At 53.1% G+C, this 26,783-nt stretch overlaps 1 protein-coding gene across 3 annotated transcripts in view; it reads left to right on the top strand.

The window, feature by feature from the left end:
- The first annotated feature begins 5,968 nt into the window (after nucleotides 1-5,968).
- The window catches only part of SIM2 (SIM bHLH transcription factor 2), a 49,419-nt gene continuing 28,604 nt past the window's right edge, over nucleotides 5,969-26,783 (top strand). For 2 of the 3 annotated variants that reach the window (XM_042956904.1, XM_007099252.3), the window contains exons 1-4: nucleotides 5,969-6,143; nucleotides 15,293-15,375; nucleotides 18,484-18,573; nucleotides 25,737-25,845. In XM_042956904.1, the coding sequence (XP_042812838.1) occupies nucleotides 5,969-6,143; nucleotides 15,293-15,375; nucleotides 18,484-18,573; nucleotides 25,737-25,845 (457 nt within the window). Of the gene's footprint in view, nucleotides 6,144-15,292; nucleotides 15,376-18,483; nucleotides 18,574-25,559; nucleotides 25,846-26,783 lie in introns of those variants that run through there. The other variant, XM_042956905.1, reaches the window with a different exon arrangement.

Here is a 26,783-nt window from a genome sequence, read left to right as displayed (position 1 = left end):
CCTCTTGGGAAACCCGCCTACCACGCCGGCCGCTGCAAGAAAAGAAAAAAAATCTTCGCAGAGCAGTAAAACACTCACACCCCGGGCCGGGGCGGCCTCGCGTGCCCAGGGCAGGCTGGAGGGGGCTAGTCCAGCCCGCCCGCCGGCCCGCGGGCCTTTCTCTAACTCTCTCTGCCGAACCACGAATAAACTAGCATACCTCTCTTTACAGATTTGTTTCGATTAGGGGGAAGGCTCCCCAATATTTGCTTTGCTTTGCAAACAACCCCGTTATATTAATTAAATGAAACGAGTTTATGTCCTCAAAGTACTTAATAACTCTGGTCTGTAGTCAGCCTTATATCAAAGACCTGCTAGGAAAAAAAAAAATTAAGCCCATCAGGTTTGTGCTCTTTGATGTGCAGAAATATTTATCTCTGGTGGATAAGATTTCTTTCGTTGTTTTTTTTTTTTTACGGGAAAATTTTGGTTGATGTTTTTGAAAGGCGGTTTCAGCGCAGTTGTTCATGAACGAACTGATTTTCAGATTTGAAGGCGGTATATAATTGGTATAACCATTGAGGAATTTGGGCGCACGCCGGACTAGCAAGACTCCTCCAGCTCAAAGGTTTCCAGGCACGACCCCCAACTAGCTGGAGGCGAAAAGCGATGGCTTTGCAGGGGAGACGACGTGCAATCTCTTCCCAGAACCGTGATCTTGTGATCTTTTTCTGTGAAAAGAGAACAGCGGAGGCTTCAGGCTGCGGGGTCCTGGAGGAGGTCGCTCAGCTCCTCCCTCCCTCTCTCCCCCCCAACCCACCAAGGATCCCTTCCTGTCCCTGAGCTGGGATCCAGAGCTCTGGGCCCTGCTTGAGCCCCTCCCTGCAGAACACTGGAAGTCTGAGTGCATTGGGAGGGGCACGCCCAAGTCCTCCCCACCTCTTTTCAGAGAATGGAGAGAAAGTGGGGCCCGGCTGGGGAGACAGGGAAGGGAAGTGCAAAGGAGGGGCTACCCCCTCACCCACAGGTAAAAGTAGAAGAAAAGAGCGGCCTTCTTCTATCCAAATCTGATGCAGCTTTCCTGGCTCCCTGTGGCCCATGCTCAGGGACTTTGCTAATCACTACAATTAATTACCAGTGGCACTGTTTTTGGTTCCCCTAAATAAATAGACAGTAGCTACTCCCTTCCTAAGTCAAGAAGCACTGCCTCCACCTGAGGCCTCCAGACTCCAGTCTCAGAACCCAAAGTCGTCCTAGATAACTGAGTCTGAAGAAAAGGACTGTGGTCTTTTCAAAATCCCAGAGAACAGAGTACTTACAGCAGGCCCAGATAGGAGCCCAGAAGATGCAAATTAGCCCCCACAGCCTCACGTTGGAGTGCCTCCTTCTCTTGCCCCCGGCCCCAAAATTATGCCTGAGGCACCACACGGAGGGCCAAATACTCAGCCAGGAAGGGGGTCCCTGGACCCGATACACAAGGGCGGATCTGCCCAAGTTACTGCCCACCCAGCTGAAAGCAAACACTTTCTCCAATGGAGTAACTTCCAGTGAAAGAAATTTATTAAAAAAAAAAAAAACAAAACCCAAAGAGATAAACTTCTCTTCCTCTCCTTGGAAATACGTGAGCAGGACCAGTTACTGTCTAGACCTCTGGAGGACTGGAATCACTAGGAAATTGCCCTGGCTACCTCTAATTTCTTTTAAACAACGAGCAGTGGTATTGTAACTGTCGGCTGATCCTTTCTGAGAGTAGCAATGACTCCAGGAAAAGTTGATGCTGTCTCCATGGGGCTTACCCAAGGAAAGGAGCGAAAAATCGAAGTACTCTTTCGGATAGCTCAGACCAAAAACGCCTCCCAGCCATGATAGTCCTAGACGCGATGCTAGATGCTCGTGGGACCTTCTGCAGTAACTGTATCTTGCTTGGAAATCGAATAGATTGGAATGGCGGTAGTCCTGGATTTTCTATTGTCTCGTTTTGCTTCAGTGGTTGAAGGCCTCCTCAGACACCACTTCAGAGGGTCGCTACCCTCTCCCCCAAATCTAGTGCTAGGGACGGGAGGACCCTTCCTCCCGCCCCCACATCCTTAGTGACAAAGTCTCTGATCCTCTTCTGCCACTGCGGCAGCCTCTCCGGGAGCCCCATCCCCGGTAGAACATCTGTGAGTTTCCCCCTTGATCTCACTCGAAAGTCGGTTTCCGCGGGGGATGGGCCTCAGGTAGGCGCGGGGCGCGGCCTGGGGAAAAACAGTTGCGGAGCATCTGAAGCGGAAAATCCAAGCAGATGTGGGGCGGCCTGGGCCCGCCCCTTTCCTCTTGGGGCCTCAATTTCTTCCAGATCGGTTTCCTAATGGAAACTTTCTAAGAGGTGGGGGGGTACGTAAAGGCGTGCTGGTGCACCTCCGTGAGCCAAAGCCTGAGAACCAGGACTGGGAGTGGGGGCGCCTGGCGAACTGGCGGTGATCCCGAAGCCTGCTGACCTCAATGTGTGTGTGGGGGGGGGGGGGGGGGGGCGGCTTCCCACCTGTCCTCTTCCTGCCCCCAGCTTCTCTTCATTCTACGTTCTGCAGGCTCCTTCCAGGCCAGCAGGGGAACTGCTGTTTGTGAATGATGCCTGGCCTTGAGGGTCTTTCGTGCAGCTATTACTTCTCCCCTGCAGGCCGGACTCCATACTCTGGGCGAGGCAGCTGGATTCAGCCCCAAAGCATAGACCAGGAGGTACTCCCGGCACCAGGAGCCCTGGAGCAAGGGGCATGCCGCAGGTGTCCCAACCAGTGGGTCAGTCTAACTAGCACGTCTTAAGTGTTTTTCCCACTTTACACAGAGCCTGCGGGTGCCCTAAGTGTAACAGGGGTCCCAGGCTTTGTCCAGTAAAAAGAACTCTGGAACAGATCCCACAGGGCACACACGGGGTGGTGGGGAACGTTCTTCCTTCACTATTCCACGCTGACACCACTATTCTTCCCACCTGGGAAACTTCGGTGATGGGGATACGCGAGGGACGCGCGCGCGCGCGTGTGTATCTTGACTGGATGTGTGTTGGGGGCAATTACGATGCCCGCCTGGGAGTCTGCTGAGTTAGGCTTTAGGGACTGAAGTGTCCTACACCCGCACTTCAAACGCCCCGTAATGCTACCGCTCAAACCCCGAGATTCGAACCTGTTCTGCGGATCCGAGAACAGCGGCTGCCGCTGTGAAGATAACTAGATCTCAAGGACACTTTCCCGCAAAATCCGGGAAATCTGGTTTAAGGCAAGTTTCTGTTCTTGTTACTTGTTGGGTTCTCCCGCTTCCACTTAGCGGTGTTTCGGCCGTCTGAGTAATCCCTTTCAAGTCCCGGAGTAATTCTCCCGGGTCCGTAACTGAGGATCGGAAATCGTGGGGGTGAGGAAAGCGTTAAATCCTCCCGGAGCCAGGGAGGTGCCGGAGCGCACTCACAGGCGGCCTGCGCTGGCTGCGGCGGGGTTCGACCGGCAGTCCCTACCTCGCGGAGCCCCTTCTCCGGGAAGCCACAAGACGACAACTGCGCGGTCAGGCGCGAGATCCAGGGCAGGGAAGCGGGCCGGCGCCCTGCGCTCGGGTACTGCGTATCCTCACCGCTCGCGGCCGCCCGGACTCCTCCGCACGCACCGCTGGAAACCGGAATTTGCTCCTAGATCCAAAACCCCAAGGGAAAGTGCTGAGCTCCGCGTTGCGGGGGTGGGGGGCACCAACTCCGAAATTCGCGCTTCTCAGTGGCTTCCGAGCGCCGGCCCCGCTGGCAAGGCCACCTGTGGCTCCGGCAGGGCGCGGGGCAGGTGCGGGCACAGCTGGAGTCTGCACACGCTGTCTTGCCCACCAAGGGAGCTAAGACGCCTTCAACGTTGTCGCACCTCTGCCCTTCAAAGGGACTCCTAGAGATGGTCAAGGGCGCCCGCTGCAGAGTTGGTGGTGGTTTGCCCGCCGCCCCCCCTCCCCCCAGGCGCGGGGGGAAAGAGGCGGGTCCCGGGTCAGTGGGTGCGTGGAGCAGCTGGCTCCTCCAAGGGCCTGGAGGGAGAGAGGTGGCACCAGAAACGGAGATCCCAGCTGCGGAGCCCCGAGGCCCTGGCGTGTCTCCTCCCCGACCCGACCTCAAAATCAGGGCCCCCAGAGCCGTGCAGTCTGCGGCACGCGGCCGAGGGACCCGCAAGAGCCCGTGCCCTGCGTCCACTGCAGCTGCCCTCTGACCCCACGTGCGGGGGAAGCTGGCGCCTCCCAGCGCGCGCGTCCGCACGGTAGCCTGGGCGTTCAAACTGCTAGAACGGTGCGAGTCTGTGCGCCCGTCGCGACCCGGATTGGAGGAGGGCCCTTCGGGGTCGCAGGAGCGGAGCTGCGGGGGTGGCGTGGGGGTGGGCAAGAGGACTCTTGCGGTCCAGTGCGGCCCTGAGGGAAAGCACCAGGACGCCCTACGGCCGCCTCTCCGACTGCTTCTCCCTACTCCAGCTGCCCCCCGGCCCACCACCCTGGCCCCCGCCAACGCTCGCTCGAGGTCTGTCGCTCGCAGACCACCCGCCCCCCCCCCCGGCCTGAAGCACCCGCCCCAGCCGCGATTCCCCGAAATTCCGGCTGCGCCGAGCCGGGCTGCGGGAATGGGTACTGTCGGGCCCTGTTCCCGCCGCCACCCTGGGCGAGGCCTGGCCGCTAGGCGCAGCTCCCGGTCCCCTCCTTTCGTCTGGCCCGCGCGTCCCCGCGGCCTCCATCCCCTCCGGGGAAAGCACCGATCTTCTTTCGCTCTCGTGTTTCGGGGAGAGAAAGGGCAGAAAGGTCACTTCCGAGCCTCTCTCTCCCGCCCTTTCCTGAGTTGGGGGGGGGGTCTTCCCTTCGGGGCTCCCCCCCCCCTTTTGGCCCTCGGCCCTGCAAAGTGCGGAGGTGAGGGCGCGGGACCAGCGCGGGCTCGGAGGATTGGGTCCACCCCGGAACGGCACTGGCCAGCGGGTCCATCCGCCTCCCCTCGGCCACGCGCGCCCAGGACCGGTCGGGGAGCAACGGGGGTGGTCTAGGCATCACTCCCCCACTTCCCTCCCTCCCTCGCCCCTCCCCGCCGCCCGTCCGAGCGCCCAGGTCCCGGGACCCGCTCGCAGGAGCCGGTCCCCACCGCGCGCCGTGTGCACTCACCGCAACTTCCTCGAGGCCGGGAGCGCGCGGGCCTCTCCTGGGAGAGTCCCTGGAGGCAGCGACGCGGAGGCGCGCCTGTGACTCCGGGGCCGCGGCGGGGTCGGGAGGCGAGATTCGCCGCCCCCGCCCCCGCCGCGGTCCCTCCCCCCTCCCGCCCCCCTCCCAGGGCCGCGGCTGCCGAGTGCTCCGCCCGAAGGCGGGTCCGCCATAAACAAACGCGGCTCGGTCGCACGTGGACCGCGGAGCTGCTGCGGCTCGCGACACATCGCGGGCTCCGGGCGCCGCGTCTCCAGGCAAAGGGAACGGCCAGGGAGGGCAGGAGAGCGCGCCCGGGCAGGGCCCCAGCCGCCTCCGCCCCAGCTCCCCTTCGCTCCCCTCCTGCTCCATGGCTCCGCGGCCGCCGCCGCCCATGCCGCCCTCCAGTCCGGAGGGGCCTCGCGGCAGCGGGTACGAACACTCGGTCAAGGACTGAGCGGCACCGCCGCCTCCTCGCTGGCCGCTCTCCACCCCCCAAGGAAAGCCGAGGCGCGGGAGACTAGGAGAGAGAAAGGAAGAGCGAGCAGAAGCGAGCGGGAAGTCGGGCTCTGGGCTCCGCGGGACAGTCCAGCCCGGGGGAGGCTGCGCCCGGGGCGGCGGAGCGCGGAGCGGCGCCGCTGGGTCGCGCGGAGCTCCGGGGCCCAGCGGCTGTGGAGAGGCTACTCGGTGCCCCAGGCCGGCCGCGCGCACCTGCCCCGGGCGGTGCCCTAGACTCACCTGGACCTCGGAGGCCCCTTCCCCGTCCCCGCCGCTGCAGCCGGAGCGAGGCTCCGCGGGCCTGGAGCACGGCTGGGTCTAATATGCCCGGAGCCGAGGCGCGATGAAGGAGAAGTCCAAGAATGCGGCCAAGACCAGGAGGGAGAAGGAAAATGGCGAGTTTTATGAGCTGGCCAAGCTGCTCCCGCTGCCGTCGGCCATCACCTCGCAGCTGGACAAGGCGTCTATCATCCGACTCACCACCAGCTACCTGAAGATGCGGGCCGTCTTCCCCGAAGGTGAGGCCGCAGGTGGGCGGCCGAGAGGGCTGGGGGAGCCCGGCAGCCTCGGCCCAAGCGGGGATCCGGAGCTGGCTTGGAGGGCCAGTGCCAGCGCGTTTGGGGGAGGCCGCGCGGGGAGCCTGGGCTCCTGCTGCAGAGAGGAGACAGGTCTTGTCGCCGGGTGAACCGGACAATCTTCTGGTCGAGGCGTGGGCCAGGTGAACCAGGAATTGTTCTGTGAGCATGCTAGCCTCTTCTGGTTTTCCTGCCTCCCTTCTTGTCTTTTCTTTCATTTCTTTAATTCCCTTTTATTTTGTCCTTCTTTCATTACTTGCTCTCTTTCTGCGGAGGGGAAGTGTGTGCACCCCGACCAGGGATAAGACGGACTTGCTGATCCTGGCTTGAGAGAGAGCAGAGTGCACCCAGAGGCCTAGGCCCGGAAGGCCCGGCTGTAAGCAGGGCACTTGTTTGAGGCCCGGGCCTTAGATTTGGGACTCTGGAGCTGCATCTACTTTGCTCACCTCCCCTGGGGGGGGGGGGTGGTGGGAGGGCTGGGCAGAGCAGGGCAGGAGATACCGAAAGTAGGTGAGCCGAACCCCCCCCACCCCCACAGGAGAGAGGGGCAAATAGTATGAAGATGGCAGGCAGGCCTGAGCTTAGTCTTTTCCTGATTGGAATTATAAACCCGGAGGGGCAGGTGCCATGGTGGACACGGGTCACCAGGACCCTTGGGTCCAGCAGACTCCTGGTGTGACGGCCAGCATTCCCTGCTAGCACATGGCCTGCGGGTGACCATGGCTGCCAGGCTGGGCACTTCTGAGAAGCAGGGCCATGGAGGCCTGGTCACCACAGCATTCCTTCTGGTGTCCCGGTGCTTCTGAACCGATCACCTTTCAGTGGCTCTGTCCCCAGCCAGGGTTGCTGCAGCCTGGCGTGAGAGATCCTGACACTTGGCCGGGACACTCTGCACGGGGACCTGTTGGGCAGGACTGAGAAGCCAGTAGGGCTGTGGAGCCCCAGAAGCCGGTGGGGGAGTAGAGACCACTTCAGCGGCAGGACACCAGAGAGGAGCCGCAGTGCAGCGACAGGTGTCCTGTGGGCACAGGGTGCTTCCGTTAAGGCAGTGCAGGGCCAAGCGATCGACCAGGAGTCAGTAAGCTTGACCTCTGTGTTGGTGGCCCCAAAGCCTGTGACATGTAATTGGCTCTGGGTCTGGAGCCACACTTCACACTAGCTCCCCAGTGGAGCTCAGGGGGCCTGTCGGCCATCGTGACCTGCAGCCCTGCACCCTGCACACAGCGGGCGGGAGATCCAGGGGCCACGGAAGCAGTAGCCCGGCTTAGCCCTTGCCTCCCAGCTGGGGCTCCAAGCCTCCAGGGCTGTCCTCCCTGGTGCGGGAGCCAGTGACCTGTGCCTCCGCACCGGTCGACACACCTTTCCTTTTCTAACCCCGGTATACCGAGGGGCCCCTACTCCAGCCCCTACTGGGAGCTGTCTAGCGGGTGGTCGCTATCAGTCTGCCCAAGGGTGACCTCTCCACCGGAGAAACAGATTCCTCTATGGCTGAGATTTCACTGAAAATTAAAAGAGAAATACGTTTTATGAGGGCCAGGTCTCCTTCCCACCCGGGGAAGGAGTGGTGGTGAGCCGTTGTTTTTCTTCGTTTCTTTCTTTTCAAAATTTATGTATTTTTTTCCGAGTGAGCCCTGTCTTAATCTGCACAATACCAGCAGGTGTGGAGACAGGACAGGACCCTGGCTCCTATCACTTCCCCAATGGAGGGAAACACATGAGAAGCCAGGATCGGAATATTAAGTAGTTTGTTACCAGCGATTTTGAGTAAGCCAGAAATTAATTAGAAAGGCAGGCCTGGAGAAAGAGGACTAATTGTAAGCCATTTATTGTTTGGAGCATTTCCAGGAAAGCTTGCTAAAAATTGGGAAGTGGTGGGTGTACTACTTCTGCAGATATTTAAATAGATCTGGGTGTTCTAACTCTGGGAAGTGAGTCTCCAGCCATTTGGGCCCAGAATTACTTGGCCCCGAGCCCTTTGCAGGGGTGGGCTAGCTGGGGGTCCAGGACTCAGATCACCAGGCCCTCGTGCTTTGTTGGGTAGCGCGCTTGGAACTCCCAGAGCGGTCGGAGGGAGTTGTTTGGTCCTACAGTTTTGCAAATGGCCCCGAATCTACGGTCTAGATTGATAGGCGAAGGAAGGAGGGGTGATGTGCCCCGGGCCCCCCTGCAGGGCCGAAGCAGGGAGCCGGGGCCTGCCTGGAGGGTGGACATGGAGGCCCTGGGCCTGGAGCTCTGGGAGGTGGCCCGGCTCCCCTCAAGTCCGTCTGGGTCACAGAGTTGTGAAGCTGGGTGCCTGGGCCGAGAAAGACGGGTTTAGAGAGACCTCAATTATGCAAAATGACTTGCTCACCACTCTGGTAGCTCCGAAGGGCGGCCTGGGGAAGCCGCGCCGTAATTGATTTAGCCTCTGTTCTCAAGCCTGGGTCTGCGCTGGGGGCGGGGGTGGGGAGGGGGGAATGGAATCGGGCCTGGAGGAGCCGCAGGGATCCGGGCGTCGGCATCAGGGAGGTTTAGGGCCAAGGCAGTCTTGCGCGGCTGCGGCAACTCCCGGATCTGCCCCGACTCTCGTCTGCGGACGGAAAGTTGCCGAGTGAAACCACTGTTCATACCCCGGAGCAAGCGGAATCCCCGGTGAAGAAGGATCTAGAGGCCAAGCTAGAAAATGAACAGGAAAATCCAAAGGAGCCACTGGCATCGCCGATTAACCCTTCGTCCCTGAGAAAATTGCAGCCAGAGAGGGGCGGGCCTTTCCCAGGGTCCCACAGCAAGGGCGAGCGCCGGCGGGGCGGTGGCTGCTGTGCCCGAGGCCAGCGCCTGTTCTCTCCCTGGGCCCGAGGCCATTGGCCTTGGCTCCTTTCATCCGGAGACCACCTGGGGCAGGGGAGAGATAAAGGAGCTCGGAAGAGTTCCACTTAGGGGCAGAAACAGGCCACGCGAGCCAAGGTGGACACTCCCCAGGGAGGTCAGACTGCAAGCTTAGGAGTGCCTGCAATTTTCACAACCCTTCCAAGGCTCCGCTCTGTTAAGCGGCCCCACTAGACCTCGGTCTCCTTGTCTGCAAAATGGGCCTTTAGCAACTCCATAGCTGTGCAAGCTTCCTGGGATCAAGTGTGAGGAACCAGGCAGTGCAGGTGGAAAACTGGTTCTTAGTCCAGTCACTGCTTCCTGGGAGCTCACGGTGTTGCCTGGGCCAGATGTGGCTTAGATGGCAGAATGCCCCACTGTGTGGACCTCTGGGCCTCACTGCAGTTGGAAGACCCGTTATTTTCTGGGCCCCCAACGTCTTCTTCCCGTTAACAGCTAAGAAGTGGCAGGTAGACAGGGAAGAGGGCAGGAGAGCAAGGCTGGCTTTGGAAGTGGGACTCAGAATTGAAAACTTAATGTGTTCACCGGTGGCTAGGAAGGCCTGGTACACGCAGGGCTCAGGGTCTGCCGGCCCTCTTTGCACTGTGGCCTTCCCTTCAGGAGACGGGGCGCTTTGGAAGCACAGAGGCACAGGGTGGGAGAACTCTGCTGTTCCCTGGCCATAGCTGCATGGTAGCCATGCCAGGCAGGACGAAGGACAAGTTCCTCCTTCAGGTGATGTATGCTGGGCCTCAGGAAGCCCGAGTCAAAACCGCAGAAGCTCCGAGGCCAATCCGGTGGCTGGTTAAGCTCCTTCTTAGGAGCCAGGATTCCGATTTCGCTCTCAGCAGTGGGGTAGAGGGTGGTGTCCCTTGTGGGCCCTTGTGCACAGACAGCTGACCCGAGGGACTGGCCTGTGGTCCCAGCTTAGGAATGGAGCTGGAAAGTGAGGCTGACTATAGCAAGGAGAACAGAGCCCCTCCTCCTCCTTTCCCAGACCTGAAGACTCTAGACAAGTGCTGGTGAAAGCAGGGGAAGGGAGTGCGACATTGTCATTCTCACACAAAAATAATGGGAGTTTGAGGCCGGAATCATTACCGTGGTGGAATGCGTCTGGGTTGAGACTCAGGCAGACGCCTGGAAATTGTTGTCGGGAATGGAAACGCTTTGATTTTAGAGGGTTTGCTGAAGAGAAGCTCACCCTAAACTTCAACAGATCCGAGCCCATTTTCTACCAAAGCCTGGAATAATGTAGATTTAAAAAAAAAAAAAAAAAAAGCTGACTTTTTTTTTTTTTTTTTTTTAGAATAAGGTGGAACTTTACAACCCTCTCCGCATGGGGTCCGGGAGGGCGAGCTCCCCGTCGCCGAGCAGGAGGCTGCGGGCAGTGGGGAGGAACTCCGGGCTGCGGGGCCTTGGAGGCTCGAGGCAGGACCTGGAGCGCGCGCCAGCCGCCCATTCGGGCCCCCCGGGGGCCACAACCCGGGCCGCGGCCGCGCGCTCCGGGGCGCGGACGGGAAGGCGGACTGGACGGCGCGGGGCCACGCGCGCTCCGCAGTGCGGGCGGCGGCCGGGCCTGCGCCCCAGCCTCCGAGGTCTCGGCGCGAAGCTCTGGGCGCCCCGGGCCTTCCGTCGGGCGTCTGAGCACGTACTTGGCCGGCGGCCAGGCGGGGCCGGGCTGGAAGCCCCCTCCCTTCCCCGTCCGGCCGGGCCCAGCGAGGCCTTCTCGGGGCGCCCCCACCCACCCCCCGCCTTCACACCCTGTGCCTGGACTCGGTGTGCGACGGTTGGTTTGGAAAAGGGCCCCAAAGCCGGGCTTCCCGGGGACCCCGGGGAGAACGAAGCATTCCGAGGCCAGAGGCTGAAGCACGCGGAGGAACCCCAGAACCGTGACAGTTTCCTGGGTCCTGGAGTCGAGCGAGGCGGCAGTGCCAGCTCTGGGCTCCCCTGGAGCGTCGAGGCGGGAGCCCGGGCTCGTACTCCCCCCATTACGCCCTCGCCCAGACGCGCGACGCCCGGTAGCCAAGGACGGAGCCCCTGAGCCTGCGGGCCCGGCTGGTGGTAATACCCCGAATGCCGGTTGTAAACGCCCCCGCAGGGTGACGGGCGTCCCTGGTTCGCTCCCGGCGTTGGGAGGTGGGGGGTGGCTCTCGGTGGAGGAGCTGAGCAGCACCTCAGCACCCCCCCCCCCACACACACACCCTTCTGGACTCTGGAGTAGTCTGCAGTCAGCCAGCATAACCTTGTGTCCTCGCATGGTCCACGGATTCGCAAGAGGCCGTGCTCCCCAATAACACGCCTCTTTCTCTGCCAAGGCGCTGGTAACTGGGAGACTAAGGAGGAGGAGAGAGCTGGAGGCAGGGAAGGAATGGGAAGGCAGGAGAAGGCTGGACCAAGGCGTTGGTACCACTGAGGCCTTCCACTGGACCCAGGGCTTTGTCGGCATCCTCTGGTTTAGCTCACTTAATTCCACAACCACAACCCCACCCCACCCCCTACTTTGGAGTTAAAAAATAGAGGTTAGAGGTCAGGGCTCTTGCTGGAGATCTGACCATCCAGACCCACCCAGCTGCCATCTTAAACGCAGGAGCGGGAGCAGAAGGAGGTGAGACCCCAGTGTGTCCCCTGAGGACTCCAGAAAAATCTGTCCTGGATTTTTCTCAATCTCAGATCCAACTCTCCATGGATGGGTGGTGGCAGGGTCAGGCATTCCCTTATTAACCCCGCCTGGTTTTCACAAGATCCCTGTGAGGAATGTTTGTGTCACCTTCTAGATACCCAAGGCTGCCTTCAAGAACTGGCCATCCTGGGAGTTCTTACCAAACTCTGGATCCTTTATCTGAGGTTGCACAGCTCAACAGCTGTTTGTTGACTGACTAACTGAGCACTCAGAGAGGAGGGACCATATTTAGATAGCTTCAGTGGCAAGAGAGCCTGGTAAGTTTTAAACCGAACAGCAACGAGCGAGCCAGCCAGACCACCAAGTGTGAATACCAAGTGTAGGTATTCACGAACCCTCGGAGGCAAGGGGTGGCAGAAAGGGGTTTCCTGGCTCCTTTTTCCTCTGACCCAGTGGCTGACCTCCTCTTCCAGGACCTGGCCATCTGGGTTCCTAGTAGCAGGGAGTCCCCTGCAGACACATGTAGGTCAATTGGGACAGTAAACCCTGGCAGAGGAACCACAGGCCAGGCTTGGGATCCACCCCCTCCATCCGGCAGCTTCCCCCACAGTCCGTGGAGGTGGGGAGGGCTCCCAGGATCAGGTGAGATAGACCACCAACTGCTGATAACCTTGTAGGAGTTTAGCTCAGTCTTACCCTTCTCCCCTCATTTCTCCAACAGATAAAGCCCTTTGTTAGGTCCAGATGAGGGCCACGAGCCCAGCGCCTACTTTTTCGGGTTATATGGCTTTACAGCACCAAGATGTTCATTGCTGTTGTTGTTACAAACCTTACCTTATTTAGTCTCTACATTCAGCCCACCTTAGATAGATTTTTATGGGTGGAGTGGAAAGGCCTCACCCACAGAGGTTCCTTCCCTCCTGAGAGAGAGAGAGAGAGAGGGCACGCACATGCAAGTGGGGCAGAGGGAGAGGGAGAGAGAGAATCCCAAGCAGGCTGCACGCACAGCGCAGAGCCCAACAAGGGGCTCCATCTTGGTGAGAGCATGACCCGAGCTGAAATCCGGAGTCCTAGATCAACCTAGGCCACAGAGGTGCCTTACCCACAGAGGCTTCTAATGCAAGAGCTGGCTGTGATGGCATGGGGGCACGGAAGCTTGAGGGGAACCTGTCCATTAGTCCTGCCACCTCAGGCTAGGTCCAGAAGGGGCATTCAGACCAAATTCTAGCAGCAAGGCGGAGGTGTCAGGAAATTACAGGAAAAATTCTAATGATATAAGAGAACAAGCTCTATTGAAGTATCTGAGTATTTGAATTATATGAAAAGCTGTCCTGTGTACCCAGTGCACTTTTGCATATCAGGCCAGAGCCGCCCATGCAGCTTTCGGGAGAGCTGGGCAGGGAAGTCTGGTCTGGGTCTGCACCTTTCCTGAAGGTGCAGATTTCCCCAGGTGACCTGGCTGCAGACACCGCAAGCAGCCTCGTCTGGGAGGTCGAGTTCACTTTTCCCACTGAGCCAGGCAAGGCCGGTGTGGTGCAAACCAGGGAAAGGAACCAGGAGTTGGGTAAAGGAGAGTTACCTGGGCACAGTTGTCCATTTTCAGAAATCACGATTCCTGGGTCTTTATTAAATTCTTCTTTCATTTAGGCCCCAGGGCTCTTAAATTTTGGTTCCTTAAATGGAATAAACGTTGACCCCACCAAGCCATCTGTATAGATGGGGGTGTGGGGGGGGGCAGGGAAGGACCTGCTAGTGAAAGTCAGTGGCTCCCTAGTACTGTGGTCACCGTGGTACTCCTTGGGAGGGAGAGTGGGTGCACAGTGATTTCCTGGGGTTCAGAAGACACCTCTGTTCACGTGGTGGAGACTGAGGTGCTGGGATCCCGTTTGGGGGATCAGGATATGATGAAACTAGCCACTCTCTTACAAGGAGACCAGGATAAACCCCAAATCCCTAGAGCCCGGAGGAGAAATTAAAGGTCATTCCTTTTTTAGTAGCGGGACAGTTTGTTGGGAAGGGCCTCCAAAGCTTTTGCGGGGGGTGGGGGGCTCTGATTCCCTAGGTGTCTTGGGCCCCGCGGCTCCCTCGGGCTTGGGGCGGAGGCCTCCAGAAACTGAGATGCCCCCACACCCAAGGGAACAGTGGGAGAGACCAGAGTGCCTACCTGGCAACTTTCCAGGCAATCCACTCGCCGTGGGTTTGGAGGAGTTGTGTGGTCCCAGGAATGGTCCCTGAATTCACTGTGACTAGGCAGGGTTCCCCAACCCGCGCGTCCTGCTCTGGCTTCGAGTCCCGCACTCCCGGTGCACAGTGGGGCGGGCAGGGATTGGGCCCGCCTTCCGGCCTGCTGTTCTGCGCGGAGGGGAGGCGGACCCCCCCCAACCCTAACCCCCCCACCGCGGGACCCACAGTTCGCCCCTCAGGGGTCGCTGCCGGGGAGAAGGGGCGGGTGGACCGCGGGAATGGGCCTGGAGCCGCCATCTCCGCTGGGGGGAACGGGGCGCAGGCTGAGACAGCACTCCCGGCCTCGCCACCTCGCGCCGCGGCGGGGAGCTAACTGGACCTAACTGGACGGATGCAGGCCAGGCTCCCAACCCCAGGACTCCAGGGAGCAACACTTAGCTCCACAACGTCACCCGGCTTTCCTCCTCACTCCCGAATATGCAGACGAAAGTCTGGGATTTCTGGGGTCGCAGCAGCTGAGCCCGGAGACACAGGAGAGGAGGCTTCCCTGGGCAGGGCCCCTGTCCCCTGGTGTGGTTTCTGAAACCCTGGTGACCTTCAAGGAGGTGGTGGGGAGAAGCAGGAGGCCTTGGGGGAGCAGTGGGGCACCCTAATTATGTGGTAACAGGTACCTTCCAGAAATCCTCGAGTACTTACAGGGCTCCCACCGCCTTCTGCCCATACCCCCCCGCAGACCTCTGGCGTATTTGGAGCTGGCCCTAGGGAAACCCACCTCCCCCAAACCCTTCCCAAGCTGAAGCACTTGGATTGGAAGAGGGTCGGTGCTCCCAAGGTGCCTGCAGGGGCTGGGGAGTCCGAGGGATTATGTGAGGTCAATATATGTATCATATGCGTATTCTACGTACTATGCTGGAAGAGCTGCGTCCTGGACGGCGAGGTCTTTTTCGTCTGGGCCTCTCTGCCTTTGGGAAAATGCCTGTTTGCTGGCAACTCAGCAAAGGGAGGGAGGGAGGGAGGGAGGAGGGTCCTTGGGGGAATATTTACAGGTCAAATCGATATCCCCGTTTGGCTTCAAGGATGGCCAATTTCAAAGCAGATTAGATTACTTTGTGGCATTTCAAATAAAACGGCAATTTCAGAGCCGTGAGCACGTTGGCGACCCACGGGAGCTGTGGGCCTGGCGAGCTCAGCGGGCACTGGGGGTGCTTGGACCCAAGGCCTCGGCGGGAATATCTCCTCTGGCCTTCTTTCTCTTTAATCCAGAGCAAAGGGACGACGGCAGGGGCACAGACAGCGACCTGCGGGGCCGGGGAGGCCGCCGGGGGGGACGCTCGGGACTCCAGTCGGCGCCCGGCACGGATGCAGAAGTTCCCCGTGCTCTGCCTGGCGTGGGGGCCGGTCGATCGGCGCTGCTGTTGACCCGTTTGCTTTATTCCGGATCCAGGTTTAGGAGATGCATGGGGACAGCCGAGCCGCACCGGGCCCCTAGACAGCGTCGCCAAGGAGCTGGGATCACACTTACTTCAGGTAAAGCCTCCTTGCGGAGAGGAGTGCCGCCTTGGCCTAAGGCTCTGACCCGTGCCGGGTGGGGCTCCCTTCTTACCCCCGCTCCCAGTCTCAAGGTGACCCTCCCCAAGGAGCCCCAGGTGGGTCAATAGGACACCATCAGAATGCAGAGGTCGCCAGAGGCAAGGGACAGCTCCTGAACCTCCAGCCAGTTGACGACCCCATTCGCCCCATGGATCCCCCTTGCCCCTTGCTTTCCCCTGGGAGGCCGGGACTGGGGGAGGACTCAGCTCAACCGGAGTAACCTAGGGCCGGCCCCACTGTGATCTGATCTCCCAGCCTCAGTACTCACTAGACCTTGAGACCTAGGCCTAAGGACGCCCGTGGTCGCAGGCAGGGTTCTTTCCAACCTTACTTCCCTTAGCGAACTTTTGTGGAGCGCTTGCTCTGTGCCAGACGTGTGCCAGGTGCCTGAGCCAAAGAAGGAATGAATCGGGGCTCTGAGCCAGAGTGGCAGTTTTAAAGCCTTTGACAGTCGTGTATGTTTGGAGGGGGTAAAAAAAAAAAAAAAAAAAAAGACAGCATCTATAATAGAATATTAACTATTAACAGTTGGCATTTATTGGCAGTTTACTATGGACCAGATTCTGTTTTAAGTCTTACTGTGTGATCCTGGGTCACCACCACCTAGAGTAGGTTCTATTTTTGGCTCCATGTTTATAAAGGAGGAAATTGAGGCACAGAGAGGTTAAGCAACATGCCTGAGATCACACAGCAAGTGCTGGGGCCTGGTTCATCCCAAGTCGTCCAGCTCTTGAGCGCTGCAGGTCACAACCTGGTGCAGCCTCAGGTGTCACAGAGGGAGCCCTTATTTGGTTTGTGGTCAGCCGCTTAGGGCCCCACGCCTCTGAGTCATTCTTAGCGCCCCCAGCTCGGAATCATTCAGTCCACGGTTGCTAAAATGCTCCTGACCTCGGATTTCACTCGCGGTGTCCACAGCTCTGGCCGGGTAAGCGTGCACACGACTGGCCATTTCCAAATCAGCAGCTGGCACTGAGTGGGGACAGCAACGCCTAGTGTCTCAGAATCTTTCAAATGCCCTTTACAGAGCCTCATCAACGACCCGATTCATTCCCCCCCCACCCGTCATTTGTCTCTGCCATCGAAAAATGCTCACCAAGAGCTGTTTTGCATTTCCACCTTCTATTTCGTGTTTTCTTTAAAAGAAAAAAAAAGTTGGCGACAGTAGGCAGTGACTTGGGTCATCGAGTCAGCCAAGAGCACCGCATTTCGAAAAAAGCGGATCTTTTAAAAACCCCTTTCCCTGAATGTCCTGGTGGGATTTCCGCCCCCCCCCCCCCCCGCCCTTGCATGCTCTGAGGAAGAGAGGATCCCGAGAATATTTGAAACCTGAAGCTTTTATAGCATAAAGCAAACGTTGTGGCAGCCTGGGCTGGGAAATGGCGCTCTTGGAGTCTTTCCCGCGCCCTGTGCCTACCCCTTCGCCCGCTTCCAGCACCGTGCGTGGTATTTTGCTTGTTTGATACTCCTACATGGTATAAGTGAACACTAACACCAGGAACAACTCCCGTGGAAACCTGGCGGGCAAAGTCAGCTCGCCTCGGTTCCTCCGATGTGCGTTTCTTTAATGCCGGAATGCTGTATGCATGGGCATGTTTGCAGTTAATATACATTCAAGAGAAGTCGGTAATCTGAAGCTGCGAAGGTATATCCAACGTTTTCCATTAAGGATATTATTTTTTTAGCTACTGCTGGCAACTTTCAGAATTTAATTACGATGGTTTTTCTTTCTCTTTTACTCACATGGCTGACTGTCAGATACCGTTTCAATAAATGTATCTCTTCAATGATTTTGGAGCTAAGCACGAGGGCGCAGATGTGCCAAAACGTTTATAACTTTAGAAATTGCGGTGTGTTTTATATTTTTGAAACGGAATTTAGTTGGGAGAATATGTTGTAGCTGAGTTCAGAACGAGAAAGTAAGGCTTATAATCAAGATGTTGATTTCAACCTGAGCATAGGTTAGGGCGATGATAGTTGAGTTGGCAAAGAATTTTTACAGTAAAACTGTACTTGAGACAACAGAATGTAAGGATATCTTTTAAGTTTCACTTCTACTACGTTCTTTTTAGGCCCCCCTCCAAAGAGGGGGCAGATTTAGCAAAACCGAAGGTAATCTGGTTTCAATTACATGCTGTAAAAATAGAATTTGTGGCCAGAAATTAATTTGGAATATTTTTTATGGGGGCAGCATTGTGGGTTGTATGGATCTTTCACCAACTTTATTGCTTTTCTTTGGTTCTGGATCTAAAATATGAACGGGTAAATAAAATGCAGTTTCCTTTTTCAAAAATAATTTAGTCTTTTTATCCTTGCCACATATAAATATAATCATTACCTTTTTATTTGTCTTAATTAGCTCTTAAAATTTTACTTTATTTTTTTGAGGGCTAGCCAACCTAGGCAATATCATTTAGGTAGTTTTAATTTTTCAGAAATTGATACTTTTTCTCCTTGAATTTTGCAAAGGTTATTTGATCTCTTGCAAATTCTAAGTAGTTAATTCTGTAGACATAGTCTGTTAAAATCACCGGGTATTTTATTTTCAGGGGAGTGGTAGTGTTCGGAATTTATTATTCAAATGGTACTTAGGGGTAACTAGAAAATTGTGGCAAATAAAGCATATGTCCTCGCGGTATAAAGGACTGCCAATTATGACATAAAATGGTCTATATAGTGGTAGGTTTCCCCCTAAGTACCATAGAAGTCCGGATTTGTGCTAAGTGCTAAAATAACCCTAAACAATAAAGCTACTGCATTTAAACTGAGCATGTTAGGAGTTCTCAAATGTTTTGCATGATTTTTGTGATGTGGCTGTAAGATTGTTTTTAAAGTGCTTTAAAAGCATTTGAGAGCCTGGTCCCGGGAATTGCACCGTGAGCGTTGTAACCCACAGTCCTTCTTATGGCCCTGCACTCCATTTTGCATTGAACAAATATGTATTGATGATAATATTTTATATGTTCCTCCATTCCAGTGATGGCACAATTATTTGATTGAACTCTGATGTAGAACTGTCACCTCTTACTCTGGCACTTTCTTTTACAGACTTTGGACGGATTTGTTTTCGTGGTAGCATCTGATGGCAAAATCATGTATATATCGGAAACAGCTTCTGTACATTTAGGCTTGTCACAGGTAGGTATTCCCTAATTTCATGTGCAACCAAAATACAGAACTAAGTGTTGGCGGACCTTGACAGTCTTGTCCAACTTGAAAATGATTCTGTTCAAGCGTCTGCTTTTGTGTATGAAATAATCCGAAATTGCAAAATCATCTTCTTAGGCCATCCCGCAGGGCTCTTCGTGTTACATTTTGAAGGTTTTACTTTCTTTTTCCTTTGGGATTAATGACCAGTAGATCTTTGCAACAGTCAGCTTTGTTCTGAGATTCTGTCTGATAGCCTGGACTCTGCTTCTGCAGTAACACTCTGCCACTAACAAGAGCTTTACAAAGGGAGATTTTTCAGTCCACGCTTGCTGGTCGGCACGTGGTATTGTGAGTTGCCATGAAAGCAAGAGGGAAACTGATGTCGAACATGGATTTTATGCAGACTGTGCTTTGGGGAGAGAGAAGGGGGGGGGGTGTAGATTTATGAGTGTTCACATGGAATTCAGGGTAATTTTTCCTGAGTTTTTCCAGTTCAGTGGTCGTTTCAGTAAAGCATTTTATATGCTTGTGATAGAAACTCATAAAACTCAGTTTACTACTGTTTTGCTCAGCAAGGTCCTGTTTTCTTTAGAACATTTAAATATTACCGATTTTTCTGCAACTGTCTTCTAAAAGGGGGTGCATCCCATAAAGGAAAGAGGTGCACACAGCTTTATCTATTTGCGTCAAGCCAAGGGTTTGGGGGAGAATTCGGCTGCTGTCTGGGCTCCTCCCAGTGGGGGGAGGGGAGGAGTCTAACTGATGGTTGCCGTTCACATTTCTGATTTAATAAGCGTGGATAGTGGTTCCAAAAGTCACACTTTTTATACCTATAGAGACTAAATGTTTCTTTACATTGTGAACTATCAGAGTGCTTGTGTCCATCACAACTGAAGACACACTAGAATTAATTAGATACAGGAAATGGGCTCCCAGGAGGCAGATGAATAATCTGTATTGCACCAGCCCCCTCTGTAGTTACGCCAAAATAAAACATGCCAATTAACGTGGCTGGAGTTTTTTCATTGAAAAACAAAATTACCAATTTGGAAACCTGCATCTGGTGTATTCCTTTTCTTTTTTCTGCCGATGCATTTTTAAAATTTGCTATGTGTTTACAATCTTCTCTTCCACGCCCAAGGAGGGGGTGGTGTCTGTGCCTACATTTCTTATGCAAAGTCCTTTAAAGAGAATCTCATATTAAGATTATTTAGTGTTTCCTTTTCTCTTCCTCTTCTCTTCCTTTACGAAACCAGGTCTCCCAGATAAGATTTGCTAAGGCTTGGCTCTTACACTTATGTGACTGATGGTAGTAGTATACTTGTGGAAGAGGAAATACTGTTGGGAACATGATTTTTACTATTTATATATTTTCCAAGGTATTATACTCTGAGTTTCTATCTTGCCCTATTTAGAATTATTTAAGGCCCTTTAGTTATAACCATCCTGGTTTCTAGTCCTAATTTGATATGTGGCTGAATGATTTGGAGTAGATTACTTGACTTTTTCCTCATAATTTATCAAATCTTTGGTTAGTCTTATCATAATGTCACAAAAAAGACAAAACAGTTCACATTCTTTAAAAAGGACTGCACATTGGGGCACCCGGGTGACTCAGTCGGTTAAGCGTCCGACTTCAGCTCAGGTCATGATCTCACAGTCTGTGAGTTCAAGCCCCACATCGGACTCTGTGCTGACGGCTTAGAGCCTGGACCCTGTTTCGGATGCTGTGTCTCCCTCTCTCTCTGTCCCTCCCCTGCTCGTGCTCTGTCTCTCTCTGTCTCAAAAATGAACAAAAACGTTAAAAAAATTAAAAAAAAAAAAGGACTGCACAAAGATAAAACAGGTAAAGTCACTAGTATCAAATACTAAAGTCAGATCTGAGTTCCCTAGCAGTCAAAGCAAAAAGGGAAACGTATAGTTATATGGTTTCATTGTCTTGATAGAGCAGGTACTTAACCTCCCTGAACCATAACTTAAATAAGAAAATAATGCCTGCTCTACCTCTGTTTCAGGGCTGTGGTAAGAAATATATCAAAGTGCCCATTTTATGTGACTTATAAACCGTAGGGAGCTACACAAAAGCCGGGTGTCCCCACGGTTTCATTGGAACTGTACCTCAAGTAGCACAAAAGTTGCTTCAAATAGTGTCCTTTGGTGGGCACATACTAGGACTGCTTAGTCATGTGACAAGGCCTGGCACATGAGAAGGCCCTGTGCGCACACCAGGATGGTCTGGTTCACGCAGGCTGCTCAGTCTAGTATGATATTCTCTCTCTCTGTCATTTTTCTCTCTTTATGTGGGAAATGAAATTAATTGTCCATGAACACAATGATTAAGAATGACCAAAATATTGGATAGGTGACCAGTGTGCCTCCTGTTCACGATGAATGCTACAAAAGGAAATCCAAACAGAATAATTTAGGCAGAATTAAAATTATATTTCCCTTTGGTCACAATGCAGAGAGAAACCTTGGTGCCATAATTTTGGAAGGGCAGGGAGTTATACATGATCACTTTTCAAGAATGTTGTAGAGATGCCTTTTGTTTATTATGCTGCTGGCCGGGAGAAGTGTCAGTTTAAAAAAAAGATAAACGGTGTAGAGCGACTGAATTTTTTTTTTTTTCCTTGATCTCTTGGTGGGACTGCCTCAGCATCAGCCTCCAGCTACAAAAACACTTTAATGCAGACGTGAGCCCTCGTTCGTGTCTGGGGAGTGTTCCATGCTGAACTGTTTAAATAAGCAACAACAAACCGTTCCCACAAATCTGCCTCCTGCTCACGATTAACTCTGCAGAAGGAACTCTAGGCAGAATCACAATGTGTATTTTTTTCTGTCTTCTTTACTTAAATAGTAAAATGAAGTATTGAATAGGATGTCAAACGCCCAACTTCTCCTTTAAAAAAATTTTTTTGCACCTTTTAGATTATTTTTATTAGTAGCAAAAAGTCAGGCAAGGATGTCAACATGAAAACTTTATTAAAATAGGCTTAAGGATCTTTTTTTTAATCATCGGAGGTGAAAATGTTAAAATTCTATCCAGTAAGCAGAGTAACCCTTCAGACAGATTTTCTGATGAATAACGATAGTGGTAATAGCTTATATTTACATAGCGTCCTTCTGTGTTCCAAGAACTTTCAGTTACTCTCGATGACATTATCTCATTAAGTAACCACATCTTTCACATTAATTCAGGGTTAAACTCTGTGTTAGCAGCTCCTAGGGAACATAAGCTCCTAGGTTTGTCATAATTGTGTGATAATTCACGGCAAAGTGGTGGTGGTGTTTTTTTCTCACATCTGCACTACCTAAATAACTATCTCAATTATCTATTTTGGAGGGTATAAAAATGATTCTTTATGTGTGATAAGCCCATCCTAATTCAAAGCGTTTTATTGAGCTTTCTTTAAACGAGTGTTAGAGTAAGAAATCTGGCAGGGTTTACTATTTTTGTTTTTAAATTAGGAGACACAGTGACCCTTGCTGTCAGACTTTCTTACCAGAAAGTGACAGAGACAACCACAAAGTACAAGTAAGTCTTCTCAGCTCACCGTCCAAGTGTTGGGAAACAGAGTCAGGCTTGAGGCTTGAAAATTCCATTCGGTCTATGCACACGCAAAGGATACGTAATAATTCATATAGTCACGTTTATATCTATTTGGAGGGGTAGAGTTGGGGAAGCATTCTTTATCCACACAGGTTTATTAGATGATTAGCTCCATGGTTTTTTGGTTGGTGTGATTAACTTATTTATATTTGAAAAAGGAAAAAAGCCCTGTAAAACCTGCTGTGTGTTTCCTCAGACACTTTTAAGTATCCCTGTGGTTTAGATTTCCTCACCAAAGTTGCATGTATTATATAACATCTAGGTAACTAATGTAAATTTTCAAGCAACTATAGGTATGTGTGAAATGGCCATTTATGAGACATATAAAGGAAAATGTAATATTTGAGATTGTGGCCGGAACCACAACCGTAAAAATAGCCACGGCATTGTTTGGGGCCATAGACCTAATCCTTTCACTTTTGAAATAAAGAGAAAGGACAGCGTTTTATGTTTGTTGACATAACTTGAACCCTGAAACCCAAACCATCTTATTTTAAAATGCTTAATTTACCATAGTCAGCAAAACGCCCAAAGCAGAGTAATGCACATTTCCAGAGCACTGGGTGACTTTCCCCTTCTGACCCAGAATATATCCATTTAGTGCTGTATTTATCATATGTAGTTTTCTTGGCAGGAAGGAAAGGTATTCAGCAAAACATAAAAACGCTCTTAGTAGGAAAGCAATTCATTTTGTAGTTAGCAGGGTTTTACAAATACTAAAATATCACATTGAGGGTCTGTTTTAATAAGGTTGATGTATGAGACCTGGGGAGTTTTATAGCGACAACTATAATCTTTTTTTTTTTTTTTTGTGAGGTAGCCACATTTCTTTCAACCATTCAAAAGCACGAGTAGATACGTAAATACAGGAAACACCATGTCAACCATAATTTTGAGTCAAGGTCAGCACTGTTTTATCATTCCAAAATTTGTTCTCTAAAAACATTTCCGTTATTTGAAGACCATTTTACTTCCTGGACAGCCTTAGAGTTTATAATTGACCCAAGTATTCAGCAAATCAAGCCTCTTCATTCACGGACCTTCTCTGTTCTTTTTCCAAACGCATATGGCGAGAATGGGATCTTTGAAAACAGATGAAGCTACTTTAGGATTAAAACGCAAATCGAATCCCTATAAGCAGAGATGCAAATCTTTCTGCAAGTTTATAAATACGTTTCAAAAGACATGAGTTACTGGGACGTCCGGCTGGCTCAGTCACAAGAGCACGTGACTCTTGATCTTGGGGTTGTGAGTTCGAGCCCCACGCTGGGTGTAGAGATTACTTAAAATAAATAGTTAAATTTTTAAAATAAAATAAAAATAAAAAGACGTGTTGTTTTTTTCCTAAGTAAGAGCAAACTAGAATACTTCTTTTTTCCCTCAAAAACATGCCTAAGGGAAAAATGATGGACCAACACAAAAATAATTCTCATTATTTTTTTCATTTTAAAAACAAGCTGTTGAAATTGTAAATCAATTTAAAAAAAAAATAGCTGCCTTACTTATTAGCCTCTGTCCCTCTCCACCCGAGAGAGCTTCACAAGGAGCCCCCACTGCTGTCCTCAGGGAAGAAGAGATTGTCCCGTCCCACGTGGCTGACTTAACATCTGCTGGTTTATCGAAATTTTTTTAAGGATGAACAGAAACGACTTGAAAGAAGAATGTTTTGCTTTTATTCCTTATAGTTTGGAGTGAAATTACATAATAACTTTTGTCACAGGCAAATCCCCTTTCGGTCATTAGCAAAGTGCGGGTTTGGGAGGCGAGTGTCCAGGAGGGAGGCAGGGAGGCTCTCTGTAATGGGACTCCCTCCGTGGCTCTGTTGGCACAATATTGGAAAGAAACATTCCAGGAATAATGCAGAAAACAGAACTGCGAAAGCCGTTTTAGAGACAAGATTCCTTGGCGGGCCAGAAACATAATTTGTTCTGCATAAAATGGCAACTCATACGTCTTAAGACATTGGAAGAGCTGGCTCAGAGGACGGGGTAAATTACTTCACCTCTCCATGGCCGCGTGGTCCCAAGTAAAGAGCTCGTGGCCTTGATGCTAATTTGAAACAGTGGCTCCCAGGAGAACTTGTCCATTAAATTGCCTGGCTGCCTCCGTCCTGCTGCGTGAGGTGGCACGGTCAGAGCTGCCCCTTTACAGAAGATCGTGTCGTCTCTGCTCTGCTCGAGACCAGTGAGCCTCCCAACAAAACATGTGGTTCACAACACGCTTAAAAATAACAAGGGGGTGGTTAGGGACAGAGCACTCACAAGCCTGCCTTTGCTCTTTTAGCTTGCCTTCCTCTCCCCGTGGGGCAGAGCTAAGAGAGTTCATCAGACCTGCCCAAGGTTCTCTGCCTCCAGAGGGCATTTTCTCGCTGGCTTTCAGTTTCTTCCACCCTGGGCCTGGGGGCTCTTCCTGGCCATGGTGGAACAGCCATCAGTGCCCTGGGCCCCTGATTAATCCCGGATGCACTGACACAGCCCTCATCTATACTGGTGTACCTCTAATATAGGATCCACCCGGCACTGCTCAGAAGGCCGTTGTGATGGTCAGAGTTTCTGGAACATTCTGTACCACTGCCCATCTTAGGATGGGGTAAGGGGGTCCAGGCCTTGAGACTCTAATATCCCCTATCATGGCACTTATGCTTGGGGGGAACAGTGGGAAAGTTCTCGTTTGGGCATCGAATCACCAGGGACCTCTGTGGATAGGTCATAATGATGCTATTTCCTAGAGACCCCCATCCCTGCAAGGCAGGGTCCTGGCCAACATCCACATGGCCTCTAGGCCTGCCGTCTTGTCCTCTGCAGGGTGTGCCTGGAAGTAGGTGGTGCCCAAGTGCTGGGGTCGCACCCCTCCCCACCCCCGGGGAAATAACCAGCCTGTCACATGGCTGTCTGGAGCGGGACCAAACCTTCCCGCAGGTCCCGCAGCCTCCCCGCCACACCCGTGGGCGGGAGCCATCGGGCAACACAGTCATCCCAGACTCGGAAGGCCAGGGACACGTTTCCAGCCACGTGAAAGAGGCCCGGCGGTGCCTGAGGGGCACAGCTCAGAGCTGATGGAGAAATGAACTGGAACCCCTGTGGCTCCCACTTGCTCAGCCTCTGAGAGGGCAGACTTGGCTCTCGCAGGGACGATAGTCTGGACTTAGCAGCTGGTGTCCCAGCTGGCCAGTCCCCTCAGGCAGCATGGGAGTGCGGGGGGAAGGGCAAGGCCCTAGCTCCAGTCTGTTTTAAGCTGTCTCCTGTATAAAGGACACTGCCTGGGCCATGGGGGTCACCCACCTCCACGACACCTTTTCATCCTTCACTTCCCAGTTCCTCCTGCTCAGAACTGTCTTGGCTTTGACCCCATTCGCCATGTGGGAGGCGGTTCAGAGCGCTGCTTGATGAAAGCCACACGTTTCTGCATGGGGACAAGGTGTGGGTTGCAAGGAGAGGTCGGTCCCCTGTCCCTGGTGGTGCCTACCTAGGGTGCACCTTCCCCTTCCTGCACCCAGGCAACCCCGAGGGGATTTCTGACCCTTCCCTTCCCTCTGTGGCAGGTGGAGCTCACAGGCAACAGTATTTACGAGTACATCCATCCTTCCGACCACGACGAGATGACAGCTGTCCTCGCGGCCCACCAGCCCCTCCACCATCACCTGCTACAAGGTATTTCCTCCGGATGAAAAGAAACCAGAATGAAAACCAGACAAAGCGCTCTCTCTCTCTCTCTCTCTCTCTCTCTCTCTCTCTCTCTCTCTCTCTCGATGTGACCTGAGGGTTTTGCTCCCTGTGTTGCCAAGGGGTGGGGGGAGCATGACTGGGGCCGCCCAGCAGGGCCTCTCCAGAAAACACACAGCACGGGGCATTTGCTTTTATGCCTCTGTCCTTTGAAGCCACGCTATGGATCTCATTTCTCATGCCAGAGACCACGTGAGGTGCTGTAGGAGGTAAAGAAACATGGTCAGAGGCTTCTCCCCTAAAGTGCTCTTGGTTTAGAGTTCCAGGGACACAACCTAGACCTGGGCTTCTTCACCAGAGGGCCCCCAGATGGAACTCAGGGGGTCTGTGAAACTGCATGGGAAGAATGACATCTTTATTCTGTCTGGCTGAATTCCGCTTTTCCTTTGCGTATAGACTGTAGACTGTCCCCTTCCTCTCACTAGTACCCACGGCTTTGCCCACAACGAGAATCACATGTGTTTGTTTCACTTTCCAGTGTTCTTGCAGGTACTTAAACATATCACTGGGGCTCATTGCTACTTCAGAATTTCAAGAGTTATGAGCCTGCTACTGGGTCTTGTTATCTCACGTGTTAATAAACCAGCACATTTATAACCATATCACCACTTGTTTTAATATTTTGGTAACTGTTTTCAACACAGCTGGTTCCATTTGTGATCTCATATATTTTATCTTCGACACTTAAAAACGTTATTCTGGGTAGAGATGCCATGGCACGAATCAGTCAAGAAGCCCTTGTCCAGGCGGAGGCAGGTGCACCTCCCCAGCCTGTCTCCGTGTGGGGGGCAGGTTCCTCCACCCGGCAGTCCCATCATTTAACACCTATTGACTGGGTTCTATGGTCATAAGCACCGTGTTAGGAC

The sequence above is a fragment of the Panthera tigris genome, chromosome C2 (genome assembly GCF_018350195.1).
Source record: "Panthera tigris isolate Pti1 chromosome C2, P.tigris_Pti1_mat1.1, whole genome shotgun sequence".
In the NCBI taxonomy this organism is placed as follows: Eukaryota; Metazoa; Chordata; class Mammalia; order Carnivora; family Felidae; genus Panthera; species Panthera tigris.
The sequence above is the reverse complement of the archived record's forward strand: the minus strand, read 5'-3'. Positions and strand labels throughout refer to the sequence as shown.